The sequence below is a fragment of the Bison bison genome, unplaced genomic scaffold, assembly GCF_000754665.1.
Source record: "Bison bison bison isolate TAMUID 2011002044 unplaced genomic scaffold, Bison_UMD1.0 scf7180017864460, whole genome shotgun sequence".
Classification (NCBI taxonomy): Eukaryota; Metazoa; Chordata; class Mammalia; order Artiodactyla; family Bovidae; genus Bison; species Bison bison.
In genome coordinates this window covers 2,080,674-2,105,216 of record NW_011495022.1, presented here as the reverse complement: position 1 = coordinate 2,105,216, position 24,543 = coordinate 2,080,674, and the positions used below count along the sequence as shown (strand labels likewise).

The 24,543-nt window shown below is 40.5% G+C and overlaps 1 protein-coding gene across 1 annotated transcript in view; it reads right to left on the bottom strand.

Annotated features, from left to right (window-relative positions):
• Positions 1-24,543, bottom strand: part of TTN (titin) — a 275,334-nt gene that overhangs the window by 230,152 nt on the left and 20,639 nt on the right. Inside the window, 30 exon segments of the mRNA XM_010859754.1 lie at positions 680-805; positions 1,036-1,320; positions 2,781-3,012; positions 4,109-4,274; positions 4,363-4,504; positions 5,012-5,272; positions 5,610-5,870; positions 5,980-6,240; positions 6,333-6,596; positions 7,348-7,608; positions 9,216-9,476; positions 9,569-9,832; positions 9,934-10,206; positions 10,302-10,568; positions 11,769-12,050; positions 12,193-13,886; positions 13,988-14,156; positions 14,256-14,420; positions 14,541-14,782; positions 15,878-16,122; positions 16,233-16,466; positions 17,016-17,221; positions 18,328-18,470; positions 19,391-19,606; positions 19,722-19,785; positions 19,975-20,233; positions 20,936-21,001; positions 21,255-21,536; positions 22,945-23,067; positions 23,164-23,457. Of these exon segments, the coding sequence (XP_010858056.1) occupies positions 680-805; positions 1,036-1,320; positions 2,781-3,012; positions 4,109-4,274; positions 4,363-4,504; positions 5,012-5,272; positions 5,610-5,870; positions 5,980-6,240; positions 6,333-6,596; positions 7,348-7,608; positions 9,216-9,476; positions 9,569-9,832; positions 9,934-10,206; positions 10,302-10,568; positions 11,769-12,050; positions 12,193-13,886; positions 13,988-14,156; positions 14,256-14,420; positions 14,541-14,782; positions 15,878-16,122; positions 16,233-16,466; positions 17,016-17,221; positions 18,328-18,470; positions 19,391-19,606; positions 19,722-19,785; positions 19,975-20,233; positions 20,936-21,001; positions 21,255-21,536; positions 22,945-23,067; positions 23,164-23,457 (8,008 nt within the window).

The following is a 24,543-nucleotide window of genomic DNA, read 5'->3' as shown; positions in this document are numbered from 1 at the left end:
TTATTCATGAGGGAAAGAGAACCAGAGGAATCATGTCTTTGCCGAAGGTCACACAGTGGAGCTAAGATTCAATATTGTAATTAACCTCCAATTAAAATAAATAAATTTATATTAAAAAAAAATAAATGGATGTGCCTTTTCCCACAAGCACTGTCCATAGATTGAACGTCTTAAATATAAATAGACTCTTTTTTAAAAACATATGTAGATGCTATTATAATTAATTTAATAATGATTGTAGGTTTTGTTGTATTTTTTCAAGAGATAACAAAAGTCTAACTACAACCATAAAGAAAATATGACATTTTTGCAAGTGTAAAACACTGAAAAACACTGAATTTTTCTTTTAAACACATAGCATGCAATTTATCATCTTTGCCATTTTCAGGTGTATAGTCCTAAAAATAGTAGTAGAAAACACTGATCTAATTCTTAATTCAGTAATTCAAGTAAATGTTCTGCAAGATGCCCATAAAACTTCAAATTATGAATAACTGTTTGTAAGGGAGGAAGGGATAAGAAAACCTTTTCTTCACTTACATCATTCTTTTTATTTTTTATTTATTTTTTATTTTATTTTATTTTAAAGCTTTACATAATTGTATTATTTTTGCCAAATATCAAAATGAATCCGCCACAGGTAAAATATTAGCAACTCTACCCTTCCTGGTAAACCTACCTGTTCCAGAAACTCTGCATTGAAAGTGGGCTGGCCGTCCCTCAGAAGTGACAGCGTCCTGAAGTGGGCTAACGATGGCAGGAGGATAAACTGGCATTTCCTGATCAGGAGACACAACTTCTGGAACTAAAGAAAGGGACCACAAGACTCGTCAGGACTAAGTCACCCTACAGACCTCCCAGAATGAAGCATGTCAATTTCTCTTAATCTATCTGGCCGTGGAGCCCAAAGTTTCCAAGTTGTATAGCAATCTACTTTTAGGACCTCCAAGCTGTATTTTTTAAATGCCCTGGGAGAATGCAAAAACAATTTTCTTAGGTTTCAGTTTAAGCTGAGAAGTACCAAGGCATTTCTACCTTCCACAGAGAGTGATGCTGAGGTGGTGGCAACTCCGTAGTCATTCCTGGCTTCACAGGTGTAGACGGCTGCATCCTCTGGGAAGGCTTCAATGAGCAAAAGTGTATATTCTTGCCCATCGTGAAGGAATTTGCACTTGAAACCAGTGGAAAGCAGCTGCTCTTCCTTATACCAGGAAATTTTGGGTTGTGGTCTGCCGGATATCACAGCACAGAAGCGGGCAGGCTTGCCAGACTGCACGGTAATAGGCTGGAGTTCCTGCAGAATCTGGGGTGGCTCTGGGGCTGGGAAGAAAAGACAGATAACCCATGAAAACATGGGAAAGCACTGGAAAATCCATGTTAGTTCACTACCCGGTGGTTATGTATCCTGAAACAGAAGTTTGGAATTGTGGTATCTTTAATTGTCTTAGAATGTTAGAATATTCTTCACGCTAAGAAGGAAAAAAAAATGGAATTCTGTCCATAAGTTGAGGGAATAGCTTTAGAAAAATACTTTTGATATTTGGGGGTAGGTAGGTGCTTGCAAGTGCTGAGTTTCTCAACATAATATGATCACCCCTTTCCTGGCCGGGGTCTGAATTGAGGGGGAGGAGCAGTGGACAGTCCCCTAAAGAATACTGGAACACTTCCACACGCTACCTATTTTTAACAGTCATTGGGCAAATCCCATGGTGAGCTAGTTTATCCCATTCAGGTCTGTTTTGCAAGTATTTGTGTATGTGTCATAGTCACTTTTTAAGATACTGATGCCAAGGAAGTACAATCATTATGAATGAATGAATGTCATTTTAGATCTAAAGGCAATTAGGTAATTTTTTAAAAAATCAGCTTTCCTGTTGGGCTAATCAGAACATATTCTTGGTGTCATGATGACTGAGGGAAACTGAGAGGCTCATGAGCCTAGAAATAACTTCTGTGAGGCTGGTTTCTGACACAGTCATGTGGGAACACCTTTATTACCCTGTACTCAGATTCTCTACCACTAATACAGAAATAATAATAACCGAACCATTAATGGTCCTCCAGGGCCTGAGGGAATGTTGGCAGTACGGTTCATTTTTATGAAACTTGAGATTTCTCTTAGCGTTCCTTCATCTGTCTCAGGAGTATTTGTTCAGACAGATAGGACTCACGGTCAGGACAGGAACGGAGGTTGCATTTTCTGTGTGTATGGAGGCTAGCCTCAGAACTAGACCAGCCTCATTCAGCTCAAAGTTTCCTCCTAAGAAAAGTCGGTGGTTTAACGGTGCTCCTCTGATTTGGCAGCATGTGAAATTCCCGTCTAAAGTCAGAGCCCCTGGAACTCCCCTGTGGCTCTCTAGATTCTCCCTGGCACACCCTACTAGAGGTGGGAATGCCCCATTGCTTGTTAGAGCTACGAGTGCTCAAGCAGTTAGGGCCAAGGGCAGAGAACCAGAACACTGATTGCTCGACCTAGAGACCCACTTGGGGTCTAGCAAGACACGTGGGGTCTAGTATAATTGACACGCAGAGAAGGTTTGACAGTGTTGACTGACCGAATAAGAACCTAGCCATTAGGTGCTTTCTAGAAATGACATTTTAGTCCTTTTTAAAGCTGCCATCCCTTTTCCACAGGTATCACATGAAAATACATGTAGCCCCAAACATACGAGCACCATGGGTTCTTGAGAAATTGCCCAGGAACTACCAGAAGTTTAGTAAATTGAAGTATGGGGGATCACTACAGATGGATGAACAGACATATTAACATCTCCACCTACCATTGACATAGAGAGTAACGGAACTCCTGTTCCTTCCTGCTACGAAGGTGTATTCACCGGCATCACTGTGCCTGGTCTCAGAGATAAACATCCGGTGGATTCTTCTCTCCACCACATACTGGTGTCGTTCCTGAACTTGGAAATTGATTTCGATGCCATCTTTATACCAGTGGGCATCAACGTCATCTTCATTGACCTCAAACTCAACAACAGCACGTTGTTTCTCAATAACCTTTGGATGGAGCAACAGAAAAAGAACACTGAAGTCCTGGTTTCCTCGTGGTTTTAACCTGTTTCTAAACCAGCTCATTTGAAGAGCATTTCAAACCCACACATGATGATATAGGAAGTTGACTTGTTATAGCACTCTCTCAATTTTCCCTCCCTGTCCTTGGACAAATGGAGCCCACACTTCTTTTGCAGAGAATTATGCTTATGTCTTCACAGAGACAATGATTTCATCCTTAAATGTTCACTTCTTAGTTTATCATAACAGAAATGACACTTTACCTCCGAGGGCTGTCATCACAGACAAAGCCCTTTTAAGTTTCTACTCAATTTGATTTCATATGATGTAAACAATAAACCTTGTGACTTAGGCAGGAACTATTATCCTCATTTTTTAAAGTGAGGAAATAAAGGCTCAGAATTGGACAGCAGAGGAGGATGGACATATCCAGGTCATCTGAGTCTTCACTGAAGGCGTTTTCACTATGGACTAAGGCCTGTGATGCCCGGCTCTTAGTGGATGAGCAATATCGTAATGTGAACTCAAGTACTGCTTCTGTTCACATATTACCCACATTACACCGTGTCGGAAGACTGGCACCCCTGAGGACAAGCTCTACACATGCAGTCAAGAGCGAAGGTGTTTTCTCAGCATCCAGCTGAGAATCCAGCTTTCCTCAGAGGGTGTGTCCCCAGCTAAGTCCCTAAAGAACTGCCTTTCCACAGTAGAAGGCTTCTAGAAAAAGCCACCTTGTTCTGAAGTCCCTAAATTCCAGTTGCTGTGCAAACACCACAATTTAAATTTCAGTTCTTTTCAAGTTGGTGCTGCTTGGCAAGTGGCCACTTATCAGACAGTGAAGTTTCTGCAGATGCTTTCATTAAAGTATTTAGACAGCTGTGAAGGACACACTTATCCCCTAAGTGAGAGGAAACTGTGACTAAGTTGCTATCAGTATAAGAGCGTTAAGCCAGTAGGGATAAGCTAATTGCATTTTTTTAGAAGACAGTGGTTGGAAAATTTTAAAGTCAAAAAATTTGACAAAATGATAGATTAGGTGCTATTGATGATACCTCTAAAAATTCAGCACGTGGACAATTACCTGAACCTCCCTTTTAATGCTTCGGATGCGAACATCTCTGCCCTCGACAAAGAGGTTGGCACTGGACATGTTACCCCCAGCCACCACTGTGTACTTCCCGGCGTCGGACATCCGCGTGGATGGGATCAGCAGGCGGTGGACGTACTTCTCCTTCTGTATCTTTATTCTGTGGAGGAGATGGAAATTGGGGTTTAATGTATGATGACTCAAAGGAAACTGGGAATCACTGGGGGTGGCACAACACACCAACGGACCTGTCCACTAGCTGCAGCTCCTGGCCATCTTTCATCCACTGCACGGTGATGTCAGGCTCAGAAACTTCACATTCAAACATGGCTCGCTTCTTCTCGAGAACCTTAATGTCCTTAATGTGCTTCCTAAATTCTATATGACGAGCTGCAGGATAGCATGTAAAAGAATTAACCTTTCTAACAGCTTTGCCAAGATATGATTACATACTATACAATTCACCCACTGAAAGCATAGGTCAGGGGCTTTCAGTATATTTAGAATTGTACAGCCATCACCATAATCAATTTCAAGGCATACTCATTACTCCCAAAAGAAACCACGTATCTCTTAGTCATAACCTTCCAGACCCCGTGCACTGCTCTTCCCGGACACTTAGGCACAAATCTATGTCTCTATTGATTTGCACATTCTGAACTCTTCCTGTAACTGGATTCATATAATATGTGCTTCTTTATAACTAGCTTCTTTCACTTGGTATAAGGTTAAGGTTCATTCATGTTGTAATATTTATCAGTACTTCCTTATTATTACTAAGTAATATTTCATTGCATAGATATACCTTATTTATTCATTCATTAGCTGACGCACTAACATTTTTATGTAGTGTGTTTGACATTTCTTTTTATGGATATGACATTTATGAAACCATACCTTCCACATAAAGAGTGGCTGTCGAGGTAGCTTTTCCAGCCACAAAGGTGTACTCAGCGGCATCCCCAAAGTGGACATTCCTGATATTCAGTGAGTGGGTGAGCTTTTTGGTTCGCATCTGGCACCTGTCAGTTGATTTGATCTCCACACCATTCTTTAGCCATTTGTAAGAGATGCCTTCATAGTTCACTGTCACCTCGAAGGTAATGGTGTCTTTTTCTTCAGCATTGATGTCCTTCAGCATGGATGTAATCATGATTGCTGCAAAAGGGGAAGCAAATATACCCAAGGAGATCTCATGTCAGTATGGCATGGGTTATAACAAGCACAGAGCAAAAACTTGGAATGTCTTTAACACATCTGTTTAAGTGATCACAGTTCAGAGAGGTACCGCTCTACAGGATTATGCCAAGTGACAGGGGAACAGAAAAAGCAAGCAACAGACACTGGAGCATCTTTATAGACAGTCTTTGAATGCTAAGCAAAAATTTTATCCAGATACCTAACTCAGTGTGAACACAGTAGATGAGGAAGAAAAAGTGCAGGCTATGGGGTGATGAGTCCACTGGGTATTCTCTATATATATGTATTTACTTACGGGTCACTTTGAGGGTGGCGCTGACTTGGTCATTGCCACAGACAAACGTGTATTCTGCCGAGTCCTCCGTGCTGGTGTTCATGATGATTAGCTGGTGGAGTTTTCCCTGCACCACAATCTTGAACTTTTCACTCATCTCAATCTCCACGCCATTCTTCAGCCACATGGAAGGTACATTGAAGTGGGAGACCTCACACTCAAAGGAGGCAGTTTTGGTCTCAGGCACCTCAATGTTTTTCATGGTTTTTGTAATATGTAATGCTTGGGAAAAATCAGAGAGCACTCTGGTTAATATATATGTAATTTTTTTTAAGATGAAGCAAACAAATAAGACCACCTAGCAATGCGGCCAGGGCTGTCTCATACTTACTCTCCACAAATAGCTTTGCTTTGCATTCCAGTTGCCCCACCACAGCTGTGTACTCCCCAGCATCCGAGGGGGAGATATGCTGCAGCATCAGTTTGTGGACCTTCCTTTCTGAGACCAGCCTGTGTTTGTCACTCGGCTTAATCTCCACATTCTTGTGGAACCATTTTACTGGCACTGTGTCATGGGAAACGCTAACTTCAAAGGAAACGGTGGCATTTTCCAAGGCAGTCACATCCTTTGGCTTCTTAATGATCTTGACGGCTGATGGGAAAAGATGAAGCCATTTAGAGATACGCTTCACTTCATGGTAACCATGAGGTGGCGACTTGTCAAGTGCTTATAAGTCAACTTACTCTCAACGTGCAGTCTGGCGCTGGCTCCCAGCTTTCCAAGCTTGAAGCCATAAACAGATTCGTCCGCCACAGCACAGTTTTTAATTCTCAGAGAGTAAACTGTTCCTTTGACTGAGACAGTGTACTTGTCATTGGATTCCAGCACAACTCCGTTTCTGATCCACTGGACACCTTTTACGTTAGGGTGTGTGAGCTCCACCGTGAAAACAGCATCCTGTGTCTCTGTCACCGTGAGGTTCTTCAGAGTCTTCTTAATTTTGACAGCTGAGGACAAATTTATGATTGGTTTAGGAAATAAAGATGATACCATCAAGTAAGAAAATTCCTGAATAAGATTGTTACCTGGCCATCTTGCAAATAAATGGTTATCAACAATTTTTGTAGTTATGCAGCATCTCTAGAGTTTTTAAAAGACACTTTGCTATTACTCTGGAAAACCTAGGGTACAGTTTGAAAAGTACATTGTACAATGATTTTTCTATACTTGAATGAGATGAAGTTTGTTTAGCTGTATACTGGGCTTTACCGGTGGCTTGATGGTAAAGAGTCTGCCTGCAGTGTGGGAAATGTGGGTTCAATCCCTGGGTCGGGAATGTCCCCTGAAGAAGGAAATGGTAACCCACTCCGATATTCCTGCCTGGAAAATCCCATGGACAGAGAAGCCTGGTAGGCTACAGTCCATGGGGTCACAAAAAGTAGGACACGACTGAGCAACTTCACTTAGCTGTATACCAATAGCTTAGTCAATGGATTGGAGGAGGATGAAAGAAGACTAGAGAATAAGAGCATCTAATTTGCTGTTTCATAGAGTTGGAACCTAAGACATGGCTTCTTCACATAAACTCAGAAGCAATTTTGCACCTGTGGTATATGGCTCAGAAAGTTCAAGAGTTTATAATGATTTTACAAAATGAGGATTTATGGCATCCAAAATGATTAAACTGTTTGACTTTTAGATAACTGTCAAAAACCCAACATGATTTGAAATGGGTCACTCTGTTGTTATATCACTGACCTTCAACTTTGAGTTTGGCAGATGTTTTGGAAGTGGCCACCTTGTAGGTGTATTCTCCAATGTCATCTAGTTTGGTGGCAGCAATGATAAGTCTCCTTTTGCGGCCATCAGATTCACTTCTGATGGTTTTACTCAGCGGTAGGTGTTTGCCATCCTTCAACCATTCGCCTTCAGAATCTGGGTTGGCAACTTCACACTCAAACACAGCTTCCTGGGACTCAGCTACAGTCTGATCTGTGAGTGGCTTAGAGATGGCGCCCCCTTTGGAACAAGAGAAATACAAGTGTGAGTCTTTAAAAAATATTTTAACAATAAAGAGATCTTTGCACAACTAAATAACAAGTTTTAAAACATAATTTTGCACATCATGAAAATTTCTAATAAAATTATTTTTACCCACACTGAGAAGATATCATAGAAACCTCTCATTCTAAGTAAGTATGTATTCTAAGTATGTACCCAGGGAAACTACTAGAATCAGGAAGGGTTTGCAAACGGAAAAGCAACTGTTAACTTATACAGAATTCTGAGAACTCCAATGTGAGGCACACTTCATGGATGGCCTGTAACTCAGTTTATTCTTCAAAAGCATTCTGTTTAGTCTTCTAAGGATGATTTCCTTAAAACATGTCTAATATTTGACTGGGAAAAAAATCTGCTCAACAAAACTATAGTCATCAACGTCTGTAAAAGATTGGGGATTCCCATATACTGAAAGTCACTGTTACCTCTTCCATGAAGCTCCATTGCCTCCAATGCCATCAGCTACTGGCAGAAATAATTACTCCTTCAGCAAGTTAGTTGCTAATGTATCTGTCCCTCTCTGAATTGTGAATTCCTCAAAAGAAATAGCATGCCTTATTAATTTCTGTATCCTGAGTTCCTAGCAGCATTTGGCCTGTGGCAGTTACTTTAAAAATGTTGGGTAAGATCACATACAGGCTCAGAGTTTTTTCTTGTTTTCACACATTTAAAAACATGTATCAAGTACAGAATCTGAAATTTTGTTTTTGGAAGTTTTCATGGTCAAATCTCTGAGGAAATCATATAATGTGATAAAGTATAAGCCATAAAATTTTTATACCAAAGAAGACACACCATTCCCATTTGACTTGCTTATACACCAGATGCCACGGACTGTATAATTTAATCTCAATGTCATATTCCATCTCCTCAAAACCTAAATTGTAATGCACCAAATTAATGATGACTTCTAGTTGTTTCTTGACAATTGGTTTAGACTTTTGATTCCTTATTTTAAAGCTAGTGACTTCTGCTGAGAATGGTTTACTTCATGTTAAGGAAAAAGACATATAGACACACCCAATGAGGTATATTTTTAAAATATTCATTGGGCCCAGTAATAGTGTAAAGGGAACAAAAATGAATGAAACAGGGCATAAAAAATGAATACATCTTTACAGTAGGAAAGTTTGATCAATCAAACTTGATCCAACAAACATTTATCAATCTATCATGTACAACGCATTGGATTATATGAAGATGAGGAAGAAGCAACTCCAGACTTTGGAGGTATCTGCTCAAGTGTGGGAAGAAGAAATGGAGAATAAAGCAAGTAGATGAGTATGGGTCATGAAAGAAACACACAGAGAGCGATACTGTGGTTGGAGGAGTAAGATCTACAAATGAGAAGATCAAGGAAGGTTGTGCAGAGGAAATGGCATTTGAGTTATGACTTCCTGGAAGAATATTTCGAATTTAGGCTGATGAGAGCGGTGTTGAAGGTATTACTGGTTGACAACAACAAAAGCAGGAAACTGCGGGGAATAAGGAAGGAAACGGGTAATGGTTTCTTAAGTTAAAACAACTGCTCCATTTAAGAACTTATAATTTATAATTGTACTAACCTGCCACGGTAAGTTTTCCAGATGTCCTATTTTCTCCAGCATAAAATGTATATTCTCCTTCATCATCTTTCATCATGTTTAGAACTGTCAACTTATATATTTTCCCATGAGCTTCAATTTTATATTTAGAACTGGGTTTGATTTCCTTGTCCTTAAAATTCCACAAGACATCAATTCCTGAGTGGGACAGTTCAACTTCCAAGACCACATTTTGGGTCTCTGTACAGGTAAGGTCACGAAGACCTCTGATAATTTTAATTTCTGGGGGAAAAATATAATCGTCACTTGGTTACTATTACACTGGGAAAATAGAATGCTTAAGACAATATTAAGTGAGATGGAAGAATTCTTACTTTCTACAGAGAGATCACAGCTGGTTTCAACTCTGCCAACCACCAGCTTGTAAGGTCCTTCATCTGAAGCATGGGTCCGGTTAATCACAAGTCGCTGCTTCGTGCCTTTGACAATGGCATGCACGCGATCATCAGGCTTGATTTGTTCATCATTTAAGTACCATTTAACAGAAGTCACATCAGGGACTGAGACTTTACATTCGAGCACAGCCTTGGTGCCCTCAAGCACATTAACATCTTTTAAAGGTGTTATCACATCAACACCTGCAAAATCACACACACGAAAGATTTGTGAATACAAATTTTTGTCGGAAATACGTGCTCGCTTGACAGCACAGATATAAGACCATGTAAGTCGCACTCACTGTAGACAGAGACGCGCCCATGGGTTGACAGTCCAAGGGAAGGAATGGTGAAGGAGTAATGGCCAGCGTCCTCCTTAGTCATGTCTTCAATAAGCAGCATGTGGGACTGCTTGTCTATCACAATGTGAACCCTGTCACCCGGCTGCACTTCTTCGCCATCTTTCATCCAGACACCTTCCACATTCTCTAAGGAGACTTTAACTTCAAGCTGAACAATGTCACCCTCGCAGACTTTTTGATCACTGAGTCCTTGTAGGATGGCGATGGGGCGAGCTGTGAAAATATGGGGGGAGAAAAGAACGGTATGATTTATTATCAATAAACCATAATGATGCTTGCTACAGGCTGAAAAGAAGGAGGTGGCTTACGTTTCATCTTTAGTTTACAGGTTGTCTTTTTCCCATCGACAACAAAGCTGTATTCTCCCTGGTCCTCTTTCGTCACATCCTTGACTGTGAGGTTCTGACGTCCACGGCGAGATGTAATTGTGTACTTGCCATTGGATTTAAGCTCCACACCCTTATGATACCATTTGCCTTCTATATTTTCTGGGGTTATAATGCATTCTAACTCCCCTGAAAATGATTCTGGAACCTCTATGTCCTGAAGTTCTTTCACGAACTCAACAACTGCACCTGAATTATGAGATAAGGAGAAGTTAATTTCTCTGGAGAGTTACGTATCTAGACTTAGACGAAAAATTAAATTATCTGTAAATCTCTTATGTCCCCCATCAGGCATATTCTTAATATCTAACTTCTGGATTGAGAAATAAATTGTCAATAAAAGGATTTAAGTTTTAAATTATTTTTAATAAAGCAAGGAATTATAATTCAAAAAAATTTTTAAAACAAGACATCAAAATAACCTCACTTTAAAAATATCCCAATTGTCAACATTCTTAACTAGTATTATACAGTCATGATTCTTGGTATGAAGCTTATATTTAATTCATAGGTAATGCAGATGAAACCACCCTTATGGCAGAAAGTGAAGAAGAACTAAAGAGCCTCTTGATGAAAGTAAAAGAGGAGAGTGAAAAAGCTGGCTTAAAGCTCATCATTCAGAAAACTAAGATCATGGCATCCGGTCCCATCACTTCATGGGAAATAGATGGGGAAACAGTGGAAACAATGGCAGACTTTATTTTTTTGGCTCTAAAATCACTGCAGATGGTGACTGCAGCCATGAAATTAAAAGACGCTTACTCCTTGGAAGGACGGTTATGACCAACCTAGACACCATATTAAAAAGCAGAGACATTACTTTGCCAACAAAGGTCTGTCTAGTCAAGGTTATGGTTTTTCCAGTGGTCATGTATGGATGTGAGAGTTGGAAAGAAAAGCTGAGTGCCAAAGAATTGATGCTTTTGAACTGTGGTGTTGGAGAAGACTCTTGAGGGTCCCTTGGACTGCAAGGAGATCCAACCAGTCCATCCTAAAGGAGATCAGTCCTGGGTGTTCATTGGAAGGACTGAGGTTGAAGCTGAATCTCCAATACTTTGGCCACCTCATGTGAAGAGCCAACTCACTGGAAAAGACCCTGATGCTGGGAAAAATTGAGGGCAGGAGGAGAAGGGGATGACAAAGGATGAGATGGTTGGATGGCATCACCAACTCAATGGACATGAGTTTGGGTAAACTCCAGGAGTTGGTGATGGACAGGGAGGCTTGGCTTGCTGCGGTTCATGGTGTTGCAAAGAGTTGGACATGACTAAGTGACTGAACTGAACTGAACTGAATCCTTTTTAGGGGGTGACAATTGCATAGCTAATTTTATCACATAATAAAAGTAACTCTAAAACTTGAGTAAACAACAAAAGCATTATTTACTACCTTCGACAATAAGTTTAGCTGTTGTTTTCACGTTTTCATCTTCGACAAGTACACAACTATAGTCTTCAGCATCAGATGTGTCGATCATTAGCACGGAGAGGAAGTGAACTTTCCTGTCAGAGTGCATCCTATATTTATCTCCTGTGTGAATCTCCACACCATCTTTATACCATTTCACTTTGACAAATGGCTCTGAGGTTTCACATTCAAAGGTTGCCATGGTGTCTTTTTCCTTAGCAACAACATCTTGTAATTCCTGTGTAAAAGTGATCAATTGCTTGGCTACAAGAGAAAAAGGGGGGGATAAAGCACATTAAATTGAATACACAATTTGGGTAATGGAAAAGAAAATTAAGACAATACACTATTGGATATTCACAGATAAATAAAAATAGATCCATCAAATGAAAGAAATTCAAATTACCCTGGACGAGTAAGAATGCGTGGCTTGAGGTTTCCCCAGCAATATTGATGGCTTTCACCATGATGCTGGCAGAGTCCTCAGCAGTCACATCTCTTATGACCAGCTCACAAACATTGTCTTCGGGCCAATACCAGTAGATTCGGTCAGAGCGCTCAATCTTCACACCGTTTTTGTACCACTCACATTCAGGATCAGGTTTTCCCACCACTCTGACCCGGAAGTGTGCGTCAGAGCCCTGGCCCACTGTTTGGCTTTGGATTCTTTCGAATATTTTGGGGGCCTCCATACTAGGACTTAATTCAATTTTGTCAGGTTTAAAAGTTGGAATAGTGATTTTGCCTTCTTCAGCAAGGGCTTTCTTCTCCTCTTCGGTTAGCTCCTTGGTCCAGTGGAGAAGTTCTTCTTTTGTCTTCCTTAGAAGCTCTTCATAGGATTCATCCTTCTTACGAGACTTGAGCTCCACAGCTGTAATGGCTTCATAATAGCCTTCCTCAGTCCTGCGCTTGAACTTGCTACGCAGCTCTTCTGACTCTTCAGACACTTTTTCATGGGTGATTCTTTCAGCCCTTTTCAGCCTCACAATTTCCTTGGTTTCAGTGGTGTCAACAGGTCTGTCTACTTTTTGTACTTCAAACTGAAGTTTTCCAGGTTCATGGACGTGAAACTCGGGCTTTGGCTCAGGGGCTCGCCTAAGGACAGACCTAAAATCTTCCCTCTGTTGGATCTCAAGCTTTACTTTATGCTCTATCACACCTTCAGGGTTTTCTGCGGTGACCTTGACTTCACCTGTATCATAAGACTTGCAGTCCACGATGTCCAGATAATGAATGCCATCATAGCGGACTCTGAACCGTTTGCTTTTGCGGATGAGCTGCCCATTAAGGTACCAGTTGACTTTGGGCTGAGGGTAGCCTGTTACCCGGCAACGGAATCTGGCGGTCTCCCCTTCCAGTACTCTTACTGGCTCTGGGAACAAGACAATGTCTGGCTTTTGCTTCTCTTTTTGATCGGTTGTCACACCAGTAAGGGCACCTTCATGAGCCATTCGCTCTAATTCTTCAATTCTCTGTAAGCCTTTCCTCCCCTCTGGCAATTGAGATTCCTCCACAAGACTCTTCTCATCTTTGACAATAAGGGTAGCAGATGTGTGATCTGTTCCATATTTGTTAGTAGCTCTGCACGTAATGACACCACTGTCTCTGGAATACGCCACTGCGTAGTCAAGGCTACAATACCCAAATTCATTGATCATGCGGAGCCTGTTGGCTGCTTCCAGTGGCTTTCCATCGTGGAGCCATTCTACCACCATCGTTGGGTCGCCAATTGGTGTCAGCCTGCATTCAAAGTGGGCAGGCCCAAAGCGCTTGAGTCTTAAGGAAGTGAGTTTTTTCTTGAAAAATGGTTTCTGTTGCTTTTCTTTGTCATAGAGGTCACCCTCTTCCCACTGCTCTTGGCCATATCGCAAATGGAGAGGCTCCAGTTCTGGGGCTGCAATCTCCTTTGCTCTATACGTCCCTCGTGGGATGATTAATCTTCTCTCTGGCTCAGGCTCTGCAAACTCAACTTCAACATTTACTTTGCATCGTGTAGTGTCTCGGCCAGCCTTATTAATAGCAGTTGCAGTGTACCAGGCAGAGTCTTGGCTGACAGTGGAATCAATTTTAAGGGCAGCTTCTCCCTTGGTTCCTTCAATTCTATAAAAAGTAGAAAATAAATCATCAATACAAAAGTAGTTGTTACTTCCTCGAGTATTGGATTTGTGTAATGAGTTTAATTATTTTTCAAGCCAACTTACCTGATTTTGGGATATTTATGAGGTACAATGATTTCACTGTTTTTCAACCATACGATGTCAGGATTGGGGTTGCCCGTAGCTCTGACTTTCATTTCAAGTCGGGAACCTTCCTTTATGTTGAGATTCCTCAGTTTTTCCACAAACACTGGTTTTACCTGATGTTCCACAGCTGAAAGAGAAAGGTTGTGATTCTGAGTGAGTAGGGCTGAACTACTTGTGTAAAACCCAAGTGATAAGGTTATTTATTTTGAGTCTTCGGAGCAAATACCTTCCACAGTTAAAATCACTGAAATTGAAGATTTCCCTGCCCTGTTTTGGGCAACCACCGTCCATTCCCCAGAATCACTGGGTGTTGCAGGAACAATAAGCAGTGATTGGGTCCCATCTTCTTTAACGACTACTTTATGGGTATAGTCATTGACAATTTGCTGGCCTATCAGAAAAAATAAGCAAAAAAGGAATCATGTTAAAATAGTTGTTTTTAAAAGTGGTTAGACACACAGATAAGTTTACTTTTGTGTTTAATAACTTATTAGCGAAAACTTACACTTACCGTCATGAAACCAGAAGGTCTCAGGCATGGGTCGACCCACAACCTTTAAGTCAAATCTGGCAGTCTGTCCTTCTACACACTTGAAAGAAGTAGGTTTCAACACAAAGACTGGCTTATACAGTCTCTCGAGTTGTGACTCATCTGTTTCCTCCAGCCTGCGTCCAGGGGACATCCGTGCAGGGGACATCCTAGCAGGGGACATGCGTATTGGAGATCTGCTCACTGAACGTGGAGAGATGGATCTGAAAAACAAAATGCAAAAAAGAATATTTTCATGAGGCATAGAGAAAACTCACCACAATAAATCTCTTTCTTAACATTATTTTAGAATTTGTGTATTAAAAGGTACCTCAAACTCATTGGGATCCAAAACAGAATACATTATTATTGCTCCCAAAACTATATCGTTCATATACCACCAATCCCAGTCAGGAATTATTCAACACAGCCAGGAACCCATCCTCAAAATCTTAGACTGGTCCTTAATACTGTCCCTCCCTCACCAACTGGGTTTAATGAGTTACTGAACCTTTTTGATTCAACTACCAAAATATTTCAATGAATCTTGGTTGGTTAAATACCACCAACATAAATATGGAAAAAGAAAAATAACTTACAATTCCCAGAAGAGAAAAAACAAATGAAAGGTATTTGAAAAAAAGTCCCAAACTCTACCTATACATTGTAGCCAGATTGGCTTGGATTGGATTTCAAGTGCTGACACCACCACACAGGCTGGGGGAACTCAGGCAATTTTCACAGGGTCTGGGAAACTTAGTGTTCTCACTCCCAAAATAGCAACAATAATCCCTCCATTGCACGGTTGTTGTTTAAATTACTGATGTGTGCTTGTGTTCAGTTGCTTCAGTCGTGTCCAACTCTGTGCAGCCCTATGGACTGTAGCCCACCAGGCTCCTCTGTCCCTGGGACTCTCCAGGCAAGAACACTGGAGTGGACTGCCATGAGTGCATGCTTGCACGCTAAGTCGCTTCAGTCGAGTCCGACTCTGTGCAACCCCATGGACAGGTTGCCATGCCTTCCTCATAAACTAGAGATAATACACGTAAAATCAGACATTAAACAACTCTTTATGGCTTTCACTGTATTAGCTATGGCACTGGCAAAACAGATATTATGATACATGATGAAAGATGCTTTGCTCATTCTACACAGGGGTAAGAAATAAAAATTGGGTAATTGCCAGTACGGAGAATGGTAGACTTCTGGGTTATTTTAGCCTTCATACCCCCCCACTACATGACAGCAATTTGCTACTGAGATATTTGGTGTTTTAAACGATTTAAATACTGATCCACCTGAACTAGTATGATTCTCACCTGATTCTGCTCACTGGTTCTGGCGTGGGTATGTAAGTCGGAGCACTGAGAGGTGCTGCGGGCTCCACATACAATTTCCCTGAGCAAATCGCATTTCCTTTCATATTGCTGGCAAACGCAGTATAGATGCCTTCATCTTCCGGAAGAACAACAGGTATTCGCAGACTAGCTCTGCCATCTTGTAGAAAGTCCATATGGTATCTCTCTCCATGTTTGATGCGCTTGCCATCTTTATACCATGCAATCTGCGAATAATATCATGCACATGTAAGTAAGATTTACATAAAGGAGTTACACTATAACCTATGCATGTCTTTACTGTAGCATGGAGGTATGATCAATGCTTATATTTTACCTTGGGTAATGGATACCCAGACATCTTGCAATGAAATGTAACACCCATCCCTTCAAGAATTCTATAATTCTTGACTCTTAAATCAAATCCTGCTTCAATAGCTTCAGATTCAGAAATGTCAACTGCCATCTTTTCTTCTCCATCTTCTTCAAGAAGTTCTTCTAATGTAGTCTTTATTATTCTGTATTCAATTTCTTTAATAAGTCTCTCTTCAAAGGAAGAAATGTGGAATTCCTATGTAGTAAAAAAGATGACAGTCTGTTAAAAAGATAACTGCTGACTGACAGAAATTCTTTAAGAGTATTTGTTTTCAGAAATAAGGTTTGATTAAAATTTTTAACAGGAAGAAACATCTAGAAGCGTTTAATTTTGCTTTTTTATCTGTTTTTCAGTGAGACTTAGATGAGTCATTATTTTTTAATCTGCCTCCCAGTCATCTTTGGAAGTTCATGCTGTGGTGTCTTGAACAATGGTATTCTCAGAGTATGGGTTATACGTGTGATGTCTATCCTACTGATGAAAAAATGTCGGCAGTAATGAGCTTTGTTGTTTTAGTAATTGTTTTTCCTACTTACATGTAATCTTTATTTCCAAAGTCATGTGTGCAACATATTAATATTATGAAGATTAAGGAAGCTCATCGGCAGTGCACCTGCATCTGCTTATAGTAATATAACCCTGGCCCATCACTCAAAAATGAAAATATCAAACAAAAACCGGGGCACCGCAGGAGGAAAGAATAATGTGTGAAGTGATTTACTTGGTCATTATTGTCATACCTACCTGGTCTTCCACAAAAGTTCTGACCATTACAGTATCTTTGGCCATTTTCTTCCTAATTAAGGCTTGTTCTTTTTCATACTCTTTTTCATACTCAGAGTATACATATCCAGGCGCTATTTCTCCAACTTTAGGTTCTTGCACAAATGCAGTCACTTGTGTTTGGTAAAGCATTTCTTGCTGGGATTTCATCAGTGATTCATAATCAGCTAGGGGTTAAGAATATGCGTGAATTTTTCATGTTCTTATGAAAAAGCCTTTATGCCACTGTTCATTCAAGCAAGTCCTACCCTATGGAAAGTTGATAAACAAAAGCCAGACTTTCCAAATTTTATGAAAAGTGCTCAGGATAGACTAAGTAGATTGAATTTCAAACCCAAACTTACATTAATAAGTCAGAGCAGCCACTACTATTATAGAAAAAATTTTACATTAGCAGTCAGTCCTCTGGGATCAACCCTAGAGGTCTTCCTAATTTGTCATGTGACTTCTGGCAATTCATTTATCCTCCTTGGTCTTGAGTGCTTCATCTGCAAAATGGGGACAGCATCCTAATCCTAAGGGTTTTGTACAGAACATAGGATGGTCCACTATAAATGTGAACATCTTGGCAAAGGTAATAGGGACCCACAGGTACGTTTTGTTTAATTTAAATGTTATTACACTTTTTTTTTTAAAAAATTACTTATGAATATTGAAAATCCCGATTTCTAGCTTAAAAAAAAATTGGAAGCTCTAGCAACATTGAGCCTGGTACGTGTGTGCCTGGCAACAACATACTGGAGGTGGGGAGCTATTGATCCCTTGGGGCAGGGCATATACTCTTCAATTTCTCCACTGTCTTCACTGCACTCACTAATATCTGTCTGGATCTAGAGGGCCATGGGATTTAGAATCCTTACGTTTTCATTTTTTAATTTAATGTAATTGTTTTGGCCAAACCACATGGCATGTGGGATCTTAGTTCCCTGACCAGGGATTGAACCTGGACCCACTGCATTGGAAGGCAGAGTGTTAACCACGGAACTGCTTGCAAAGTTCCTCCTGCATTTTCAAAGTCATTATATACTTAGAAATGAATGCACCAAAAATAAACTATTGTCAGAACCTGTGAAGTTTAGTACTGGTACGGTTTTTGAGGCCATGTGGTCTAAAACATTTCCTATACAGCTGAGGCCAAGAGGAGGGCAGATGTGGACAGAGCCAGTATCAAAGCCGAATGCTGCAGCAGGACTGCTGACAGTCACCCAGCGCTGCTTCCTCCCTGCATTTCCATTCTTATCATGCACATGGAACTACTTAGTGCTGCACTCACCTTCTTCAAGCAAGGAGGCAGATGCAGACGTTTCTCCATGCTTGTTACGAATAACAATAGTGTATTCTCCAGCATCATCAGCAAAAGTCATCGAAATCACCAGTCTGCACTCGCCAGTTTGTTTGTTGTAACTCACTTTGTATCTTAATGGAAATGAACAAATGAAAGAGTTCATAAATAACCCTTATGTGAGTAAAATAAGTGTTATGTGGATCTGCGGTATAAAATTCAATGATCCTAAACATGGGACTAAGCTCCACCATAGAATATAAGATTGCTAAAAATTGAGGGAAATGCATGGACATGAGTAATGAAGGCCAAACGAGTTAAATTTTTCATTTTAAATAATAGTCATATATTCTTCAAAATAAATAATAGACTATAACACTACTTATGGAAATAAGAGACCTCAGTGTTTATGTTCACAAATGATGAGGTCATTTAAATACTAAGATACTTCTCTTTGCTCATTATTTTGTTCCCTGTTTTATGTGAAGATCAAATGAATAATGAAAACAATAAACTCCTTTAAACATTTCGATATTAAGTCTTTGGTACACTACATTTCTTCTTATTAAGATATGATGGATACATTTTTAGATTAAGTTGCAGTAAATTTAAAGCTGAATTTTATACTCAACTGCAAATTTATTAGCATAGATTTTTCACATATAACTGGCTTTCTTCAAAAATTACCCTTTTTCTTTTATCTTTTAGTGACTTAATTATTATGCCTTTTTATTGAATGTTGTTTCAGATCCTTGGTAGAAAAACATGTTCTGTATGTGTAAAAATTCCACATCATTTTCTCTATTTCAGCAGCACTACAAGTGAATCAAACCAGAATATAAAATATATATCTCCCATCCACTTTTGTCACATAACTCTGTTTCTCAATAAAACTTTGTGTGAAAAACACGAAAACTCCTCAAAGCACACCATGAAGGCTCTATAACACAAGACCCTACCTCTGAGGGTGGGGTAAGTATATTCTATTCTCTCTTGGCGTCATAGACCCATCAGACAAATCACAGAAAACTCTGTCATTCAACCATGAAAATACCTGTATCCTGAGGTTAGAGGAACACCGGACTTTTTCCAGTAGACATGGGGCTTCGGGTTGCCCCCAACCTGGCATTCAAATACAATGCTCCCACCTTCCACCAGTTTCTGAACCACTGGTTTTGTAATAAAGAAAGGAGCGGCAGGTTCTCCCGGCCCTGCTGGTTCCTCTGTGATGCTAGTATCGGTCATTACCACATCTCTTGATTCGACGAAGCTGGAAAGAGAATGCCCTTCATGTGAGCTTCTGGACTGCCATTTGCCAACACGAAAGGGACTAACCAAGCAAAACTGTGCTACAATGAAAAATCATTAGCAAAAGAAGGTGTTACCGTTTCTCTTCTGTGGTAATTTTCTCAGCCACAGCTGTTGTTTCCTTTTCAAATTCTTCTGACACTAGAAGAAGACAGACGGTTCTTTGGTTAAAGTCAGGTATTTAGTTTGCTTCACTACTGACCTCTCCTTAGCATGACAGTTAAGTTGACCCTCAATTCTAAAAGGGGGCTCCATTACCAGGTGTGTAGAAAGAAGTGCCAGGTGGCAGTGAGGAGTGTGTGGAAGGTCCGTGGGGGTATGACCACTGACCTTGCACAGCTAGATAGCAGGATGTGCTGACGGTCCCAGCCTCATTCACAGCAGTGCAAGTGAACCGCCCGCTGTCTTCTGCAAAGGCTTCACGAATCAGAAGGCGAGCAATTCCACTCTGGAAGGTTATCTGGAAATCAATGGAACTTTCTATCTGGTAGTCTTCCCTGTACCATGTCACTTTGGGGGATGGGTATCCAGAGATGTGGCACTCTAAGGTGACAGATTCACCTTCAATAACAGTCACGTTCTTTAAGCCCTAAAGAAAGAAGAAACAGGAAGTATTGATACGTGTGCAGATGCATGAATCATCTCTATATGTTGTACCAAACATGGAGGTTTGACCTTGTACATTCTAACTGTCATAAAATGCTTTCTTAACATCAAGACTGTGGAACTATCCGTAAAGAAACTCCTTTGGAAATTGGAATACTCCCAATTTGAAATAAATGTAAGGTATTTCCAACTTCATAAGGTGGAACTGTACTGATGTCATATAAGAGGGCATCCCTGTACCCTCCGTTGTTTGCACATATTCAAATCCTAACAAAGCTTGAAGTCTTAGCAGCGAATGTTGTCTCTTCAGCGAAGCTTTCTATGTTATCCTCAACTAGAAGTAATCAAACTTTCCTTTGCACCCTCCCTCTACTGAAGTGCTTATCACATTTTATATTTTATTATGCTTATTTACGTACATTTTTTCAGATAGTAAGACAGATTTCAAAGAGGGCTAGACTAGTCTTGCAATCATGCCTTACACATAACAGAAACTCATCGAATCTGCTGGCTATGTGACTGAGGCTGTCACACAGAATTCCCCCTCTCCTTGCCTAATAGTATATGGTCTTACATACTTGCAGACACACTCATGGAATTTTCAAGTTTGAGAAGCTGATCTTTGCATATATGAACATTATTTGACTAGATATGCATGTGATCCAACACTATCAACTTTACTCACCGAGACTAAAGTTGGTGGAGTAACAGGGATTTCAACAGGTGCAGGTACTCTTGCTGTTTCTGTTACCTACAATTTTGACAAAGGATGTTACAAAATGCTCAGGAAATTAGGGGAAGTCTCAAACTCTTAGCACATGCAAAATTATAAAAATAATTCTAGAAGAGTTCTGACCCACACCATGCTCGATAAAATGAAGTCTGAGCAATGGAGAAAGGCAGGGCATCTGGCTGACCTCTTCTGTAGCACAGATTGGCCTAGAGCCTGGTCCTGCTCCCCGGGAATGGATTAAGTGACAGCAGGGGCTCCAGTGACCACCAACCTTGGTTTCACGCTCACGCAGTGCTTCGAAGCGCTCTTCACGGACTGCAACACCAGTGATGCTCACCCCAACCTCCTTCTTCACCTCAATGTCAGCTTGACTCTTAAAAGTCTCTGGTGTTTCCGCAAAGGGGAACTGGGGTGAAGGAGTGGGCTCCGCTCTCACTCTAGCCTCAGCAGGCTTCACGGTGGGTGCCTTCACAGATTTGGTGACCTTCTGAGCAGAAGGTGTGGCTGACAACTCTTTTTGTAGTGTGGCAATAGCACTACCGGCTATTGATGCCTAAATAGAAACAGAGTCAGAAAATAGTCACTTAACTGCCATCCCAGTTGCCTCCCAGAAGTCCTTCGCCACTACCGCTCTTGTGGTAAGTCTGAGTCAAATTTCTATGTGGTCCCCTTTTTAATGTTCTCATTATCACTTTTATAGTTAATGAAAAGTTAGAGATAAGCTAGTTATAAAGCTCACTGTCATTCCTGCCAGCTTCTAAAATAAATTTGAAAGTCTTCCTAATAGAGTTGTATTTAGAACTTCTTATTTTAGGCTCTTATCATAAAGGGAATGAAGGTCTTCTAAAACTTGGTCATGAATTTTCAATTAAATCATGCCAAGGAAGCTGTGTTTGAAAATACAAGAGTGGGAAATTCAAAAATAATAAAAATTTTAACTACTTGGTTAATTCCTAAGAACTACTTTAAAATAGAACATTTAGGCTTCGGCCACAAATCTGTGTGAGAGGTGAAAGTGAAAAAGCTTAGAAGAATATTTTAACAGTTTCCTTACTCTTTTTACTCTGTTGCTGTCTGGGTATTTGAGATTATCCCAAATGCAGGTATTAAATATACCTTATAATTCTCTGAAGCATGCAGTTTGGATTCTACGACTCGGGTGTGTAACATAAGAATGTGTGCCTGCTAAGTCACTTCAGTCATGTTTGATTCTTTGTGACTCTATGGACTCTAGCCCACCAGATTCCTCTGTCCATGGGATTCACCAGGCCAGAATACTGGAGTGGGTTGCCATGCCCTCCTCCAGAGGATCTTCCCAACCCAGGGACTGAATCCTTGTCTCTTATGTCTCCTGCATTGGCAGGTGGCTTCTTTACCCCTAGCGCCACCTGGGAAAAATCTCAAAGTAAGAACAGCTGTGACTAATATTGAGGATTATTAGATCTTGTCAACTTACTAAGGTTTTCACTTGTACTAACGTGTTCCTGATGACAGAGCTAATAAGGGGCAGAGTTAGGGTGCTAATCCAGGCCTGTGTGACCCCACAGTCCAGCCCAACCACCACACGGTAACACGTCTCCATCTTGTTATCCTGAGTATATAAACACATGACTTCTCAGTGTCTGTCTTTGGTATTGGTATCCATTCTCATTTATGTCATTCTGAAATATCTCACAGCATAAGGAAAACTGAACTGAACCTTTTACAGAATGTGAAACAGAGAGAAGCCGGTATGGATTTGTGTCTTCTCAGAGGTGTCAGGAAACTATCTGAGAGTCTAGGCTCTCTCTGCTGGCCGAGTTCCAGTAATCCAACCTTAGGGGTTTCTGAGTCTACATGAGGGTAAACAGACATCACCAAAAACAAGCCTGTACTGCCTTCACCAAAGATACTCCATATCACACAACCTACTGTCTTCCTTTAAGCCTAACATTTCTTTGTCATGCTCTTTAACTTCTTACCTCATATCCATGTTCTGTCTTAGGAACAGAAATTTTTGAAACAGTAAAGTGCGGGCTCGCTGTGCGGGGGCGTTTATCCACATGGACTAATCTTTCGCTTGTTAGATCTGTAGTTTTCTTGATCTGCATGGAAATGGAACTCAGTGAAGCCCTTGCTCACCAGATGACCACAGCAGTTATGCGTGCCTTCCCAGAAACAGGCAGTGGGCCCAAACTCACCTGTGATGATATGTGCATTCCCATTTGATCAGTAGTTGCGATATGAGTCTCAGAAGGAGCGTGGATCACTCCAGGTTTGACTGCTTTAGGGACAACTTGGGGCTCTGAGGCTGGACGTGGGGGCTGCTCAGCTACCTTTGTGGCGGAAATGTGCTCCTTATATCCATACTCCAAAGTGGTCTGCTGAGCGTATGATTCTTCAACATGCCTGGGTTCTCTGGGCTCTCGAACTCGGGCCTGGTCGACTGCAGCAACCACTGTTGCTACAGCTTCCGCCTTTTTCCCAACGCCCACCTGCAGACAAGGTTTCCAGAATTAACACTCAGTAATGTCAAAGTCAGGTTGGGACTTTTCCTCCTGGGATAGTCATCGAGAAGAGACAATGCCTATAAGGCGTGATGGGCAGATGGTGCCTATGTTACAAAACTATGTTAATGTCTCTAGAAATGTGACTTAGAATTGCATTTAGGAACTTAATGTTTCACTGATCATTATAATGCATAGATGTCTAGTTAGATACACTCTATGAAGCCTGGCTTAATTAGACATTAAATCACACAAACACAACACAGGACAACACAATATGTGTATAAAATAGGAAAGAAGTTATGAGTTTGTCCAGTATTTTGTCCATGGCAGACAGATAGCGCTTGTGAAGTCAGAACTTTGGGGCTGGTTATCTTAATTGATTATTCTTTATTGCCAATCATTCAGTCTGGTGTAGGTGCAATGACAGTGATGATAAAAATGCCCTCAAATATTGTCACAGTCCCATCCAGAAAACATCAACTGCTGCAGCATTGTACACTCACATGCAAATCTGAGATAACAAGAAAGCTTGTAAACAGACAGGGAACATATTAATTTACTTATGATTCCCTAGGGATAAGAAATTTTTAATTTATTAGACAGTATCTTTCTTAAAACACATGAATGAAGATGCTGTGATGAAAATCAAAGTGTTATCCTATTTGGATTCAAGAAAACAACCTTTCACAGCAAAGTTCAATTTGCTGTTATTACCACAGAAAGTTAAAGTGAAGAAGGAAAACGAAATGTTGTTTTCTCATTTCCATGAATATGATTATCACAAATGGGAACACAGTTTGCAAAGGAGTTTCTCTTTTATAGAAAGCAAGCCAGTTGATATGGCTCATATATTATGATTCTGTGCAATACTTGGAAACAGCATATTGCAAACATCACATCACCATGTCCATCAGAGCTGTTTAAAAGAATGCTGGAATATTTTATTAACGTCCAGTTTTCTGCTGCTGTGAGTAGAACCTAGATTGCATCTGAAATGTTTTTCAAGTGTACTACCTCTACATATCTGTTCAAATGGTAAATGATCTGAACCATTTAATATATAAATGAGGT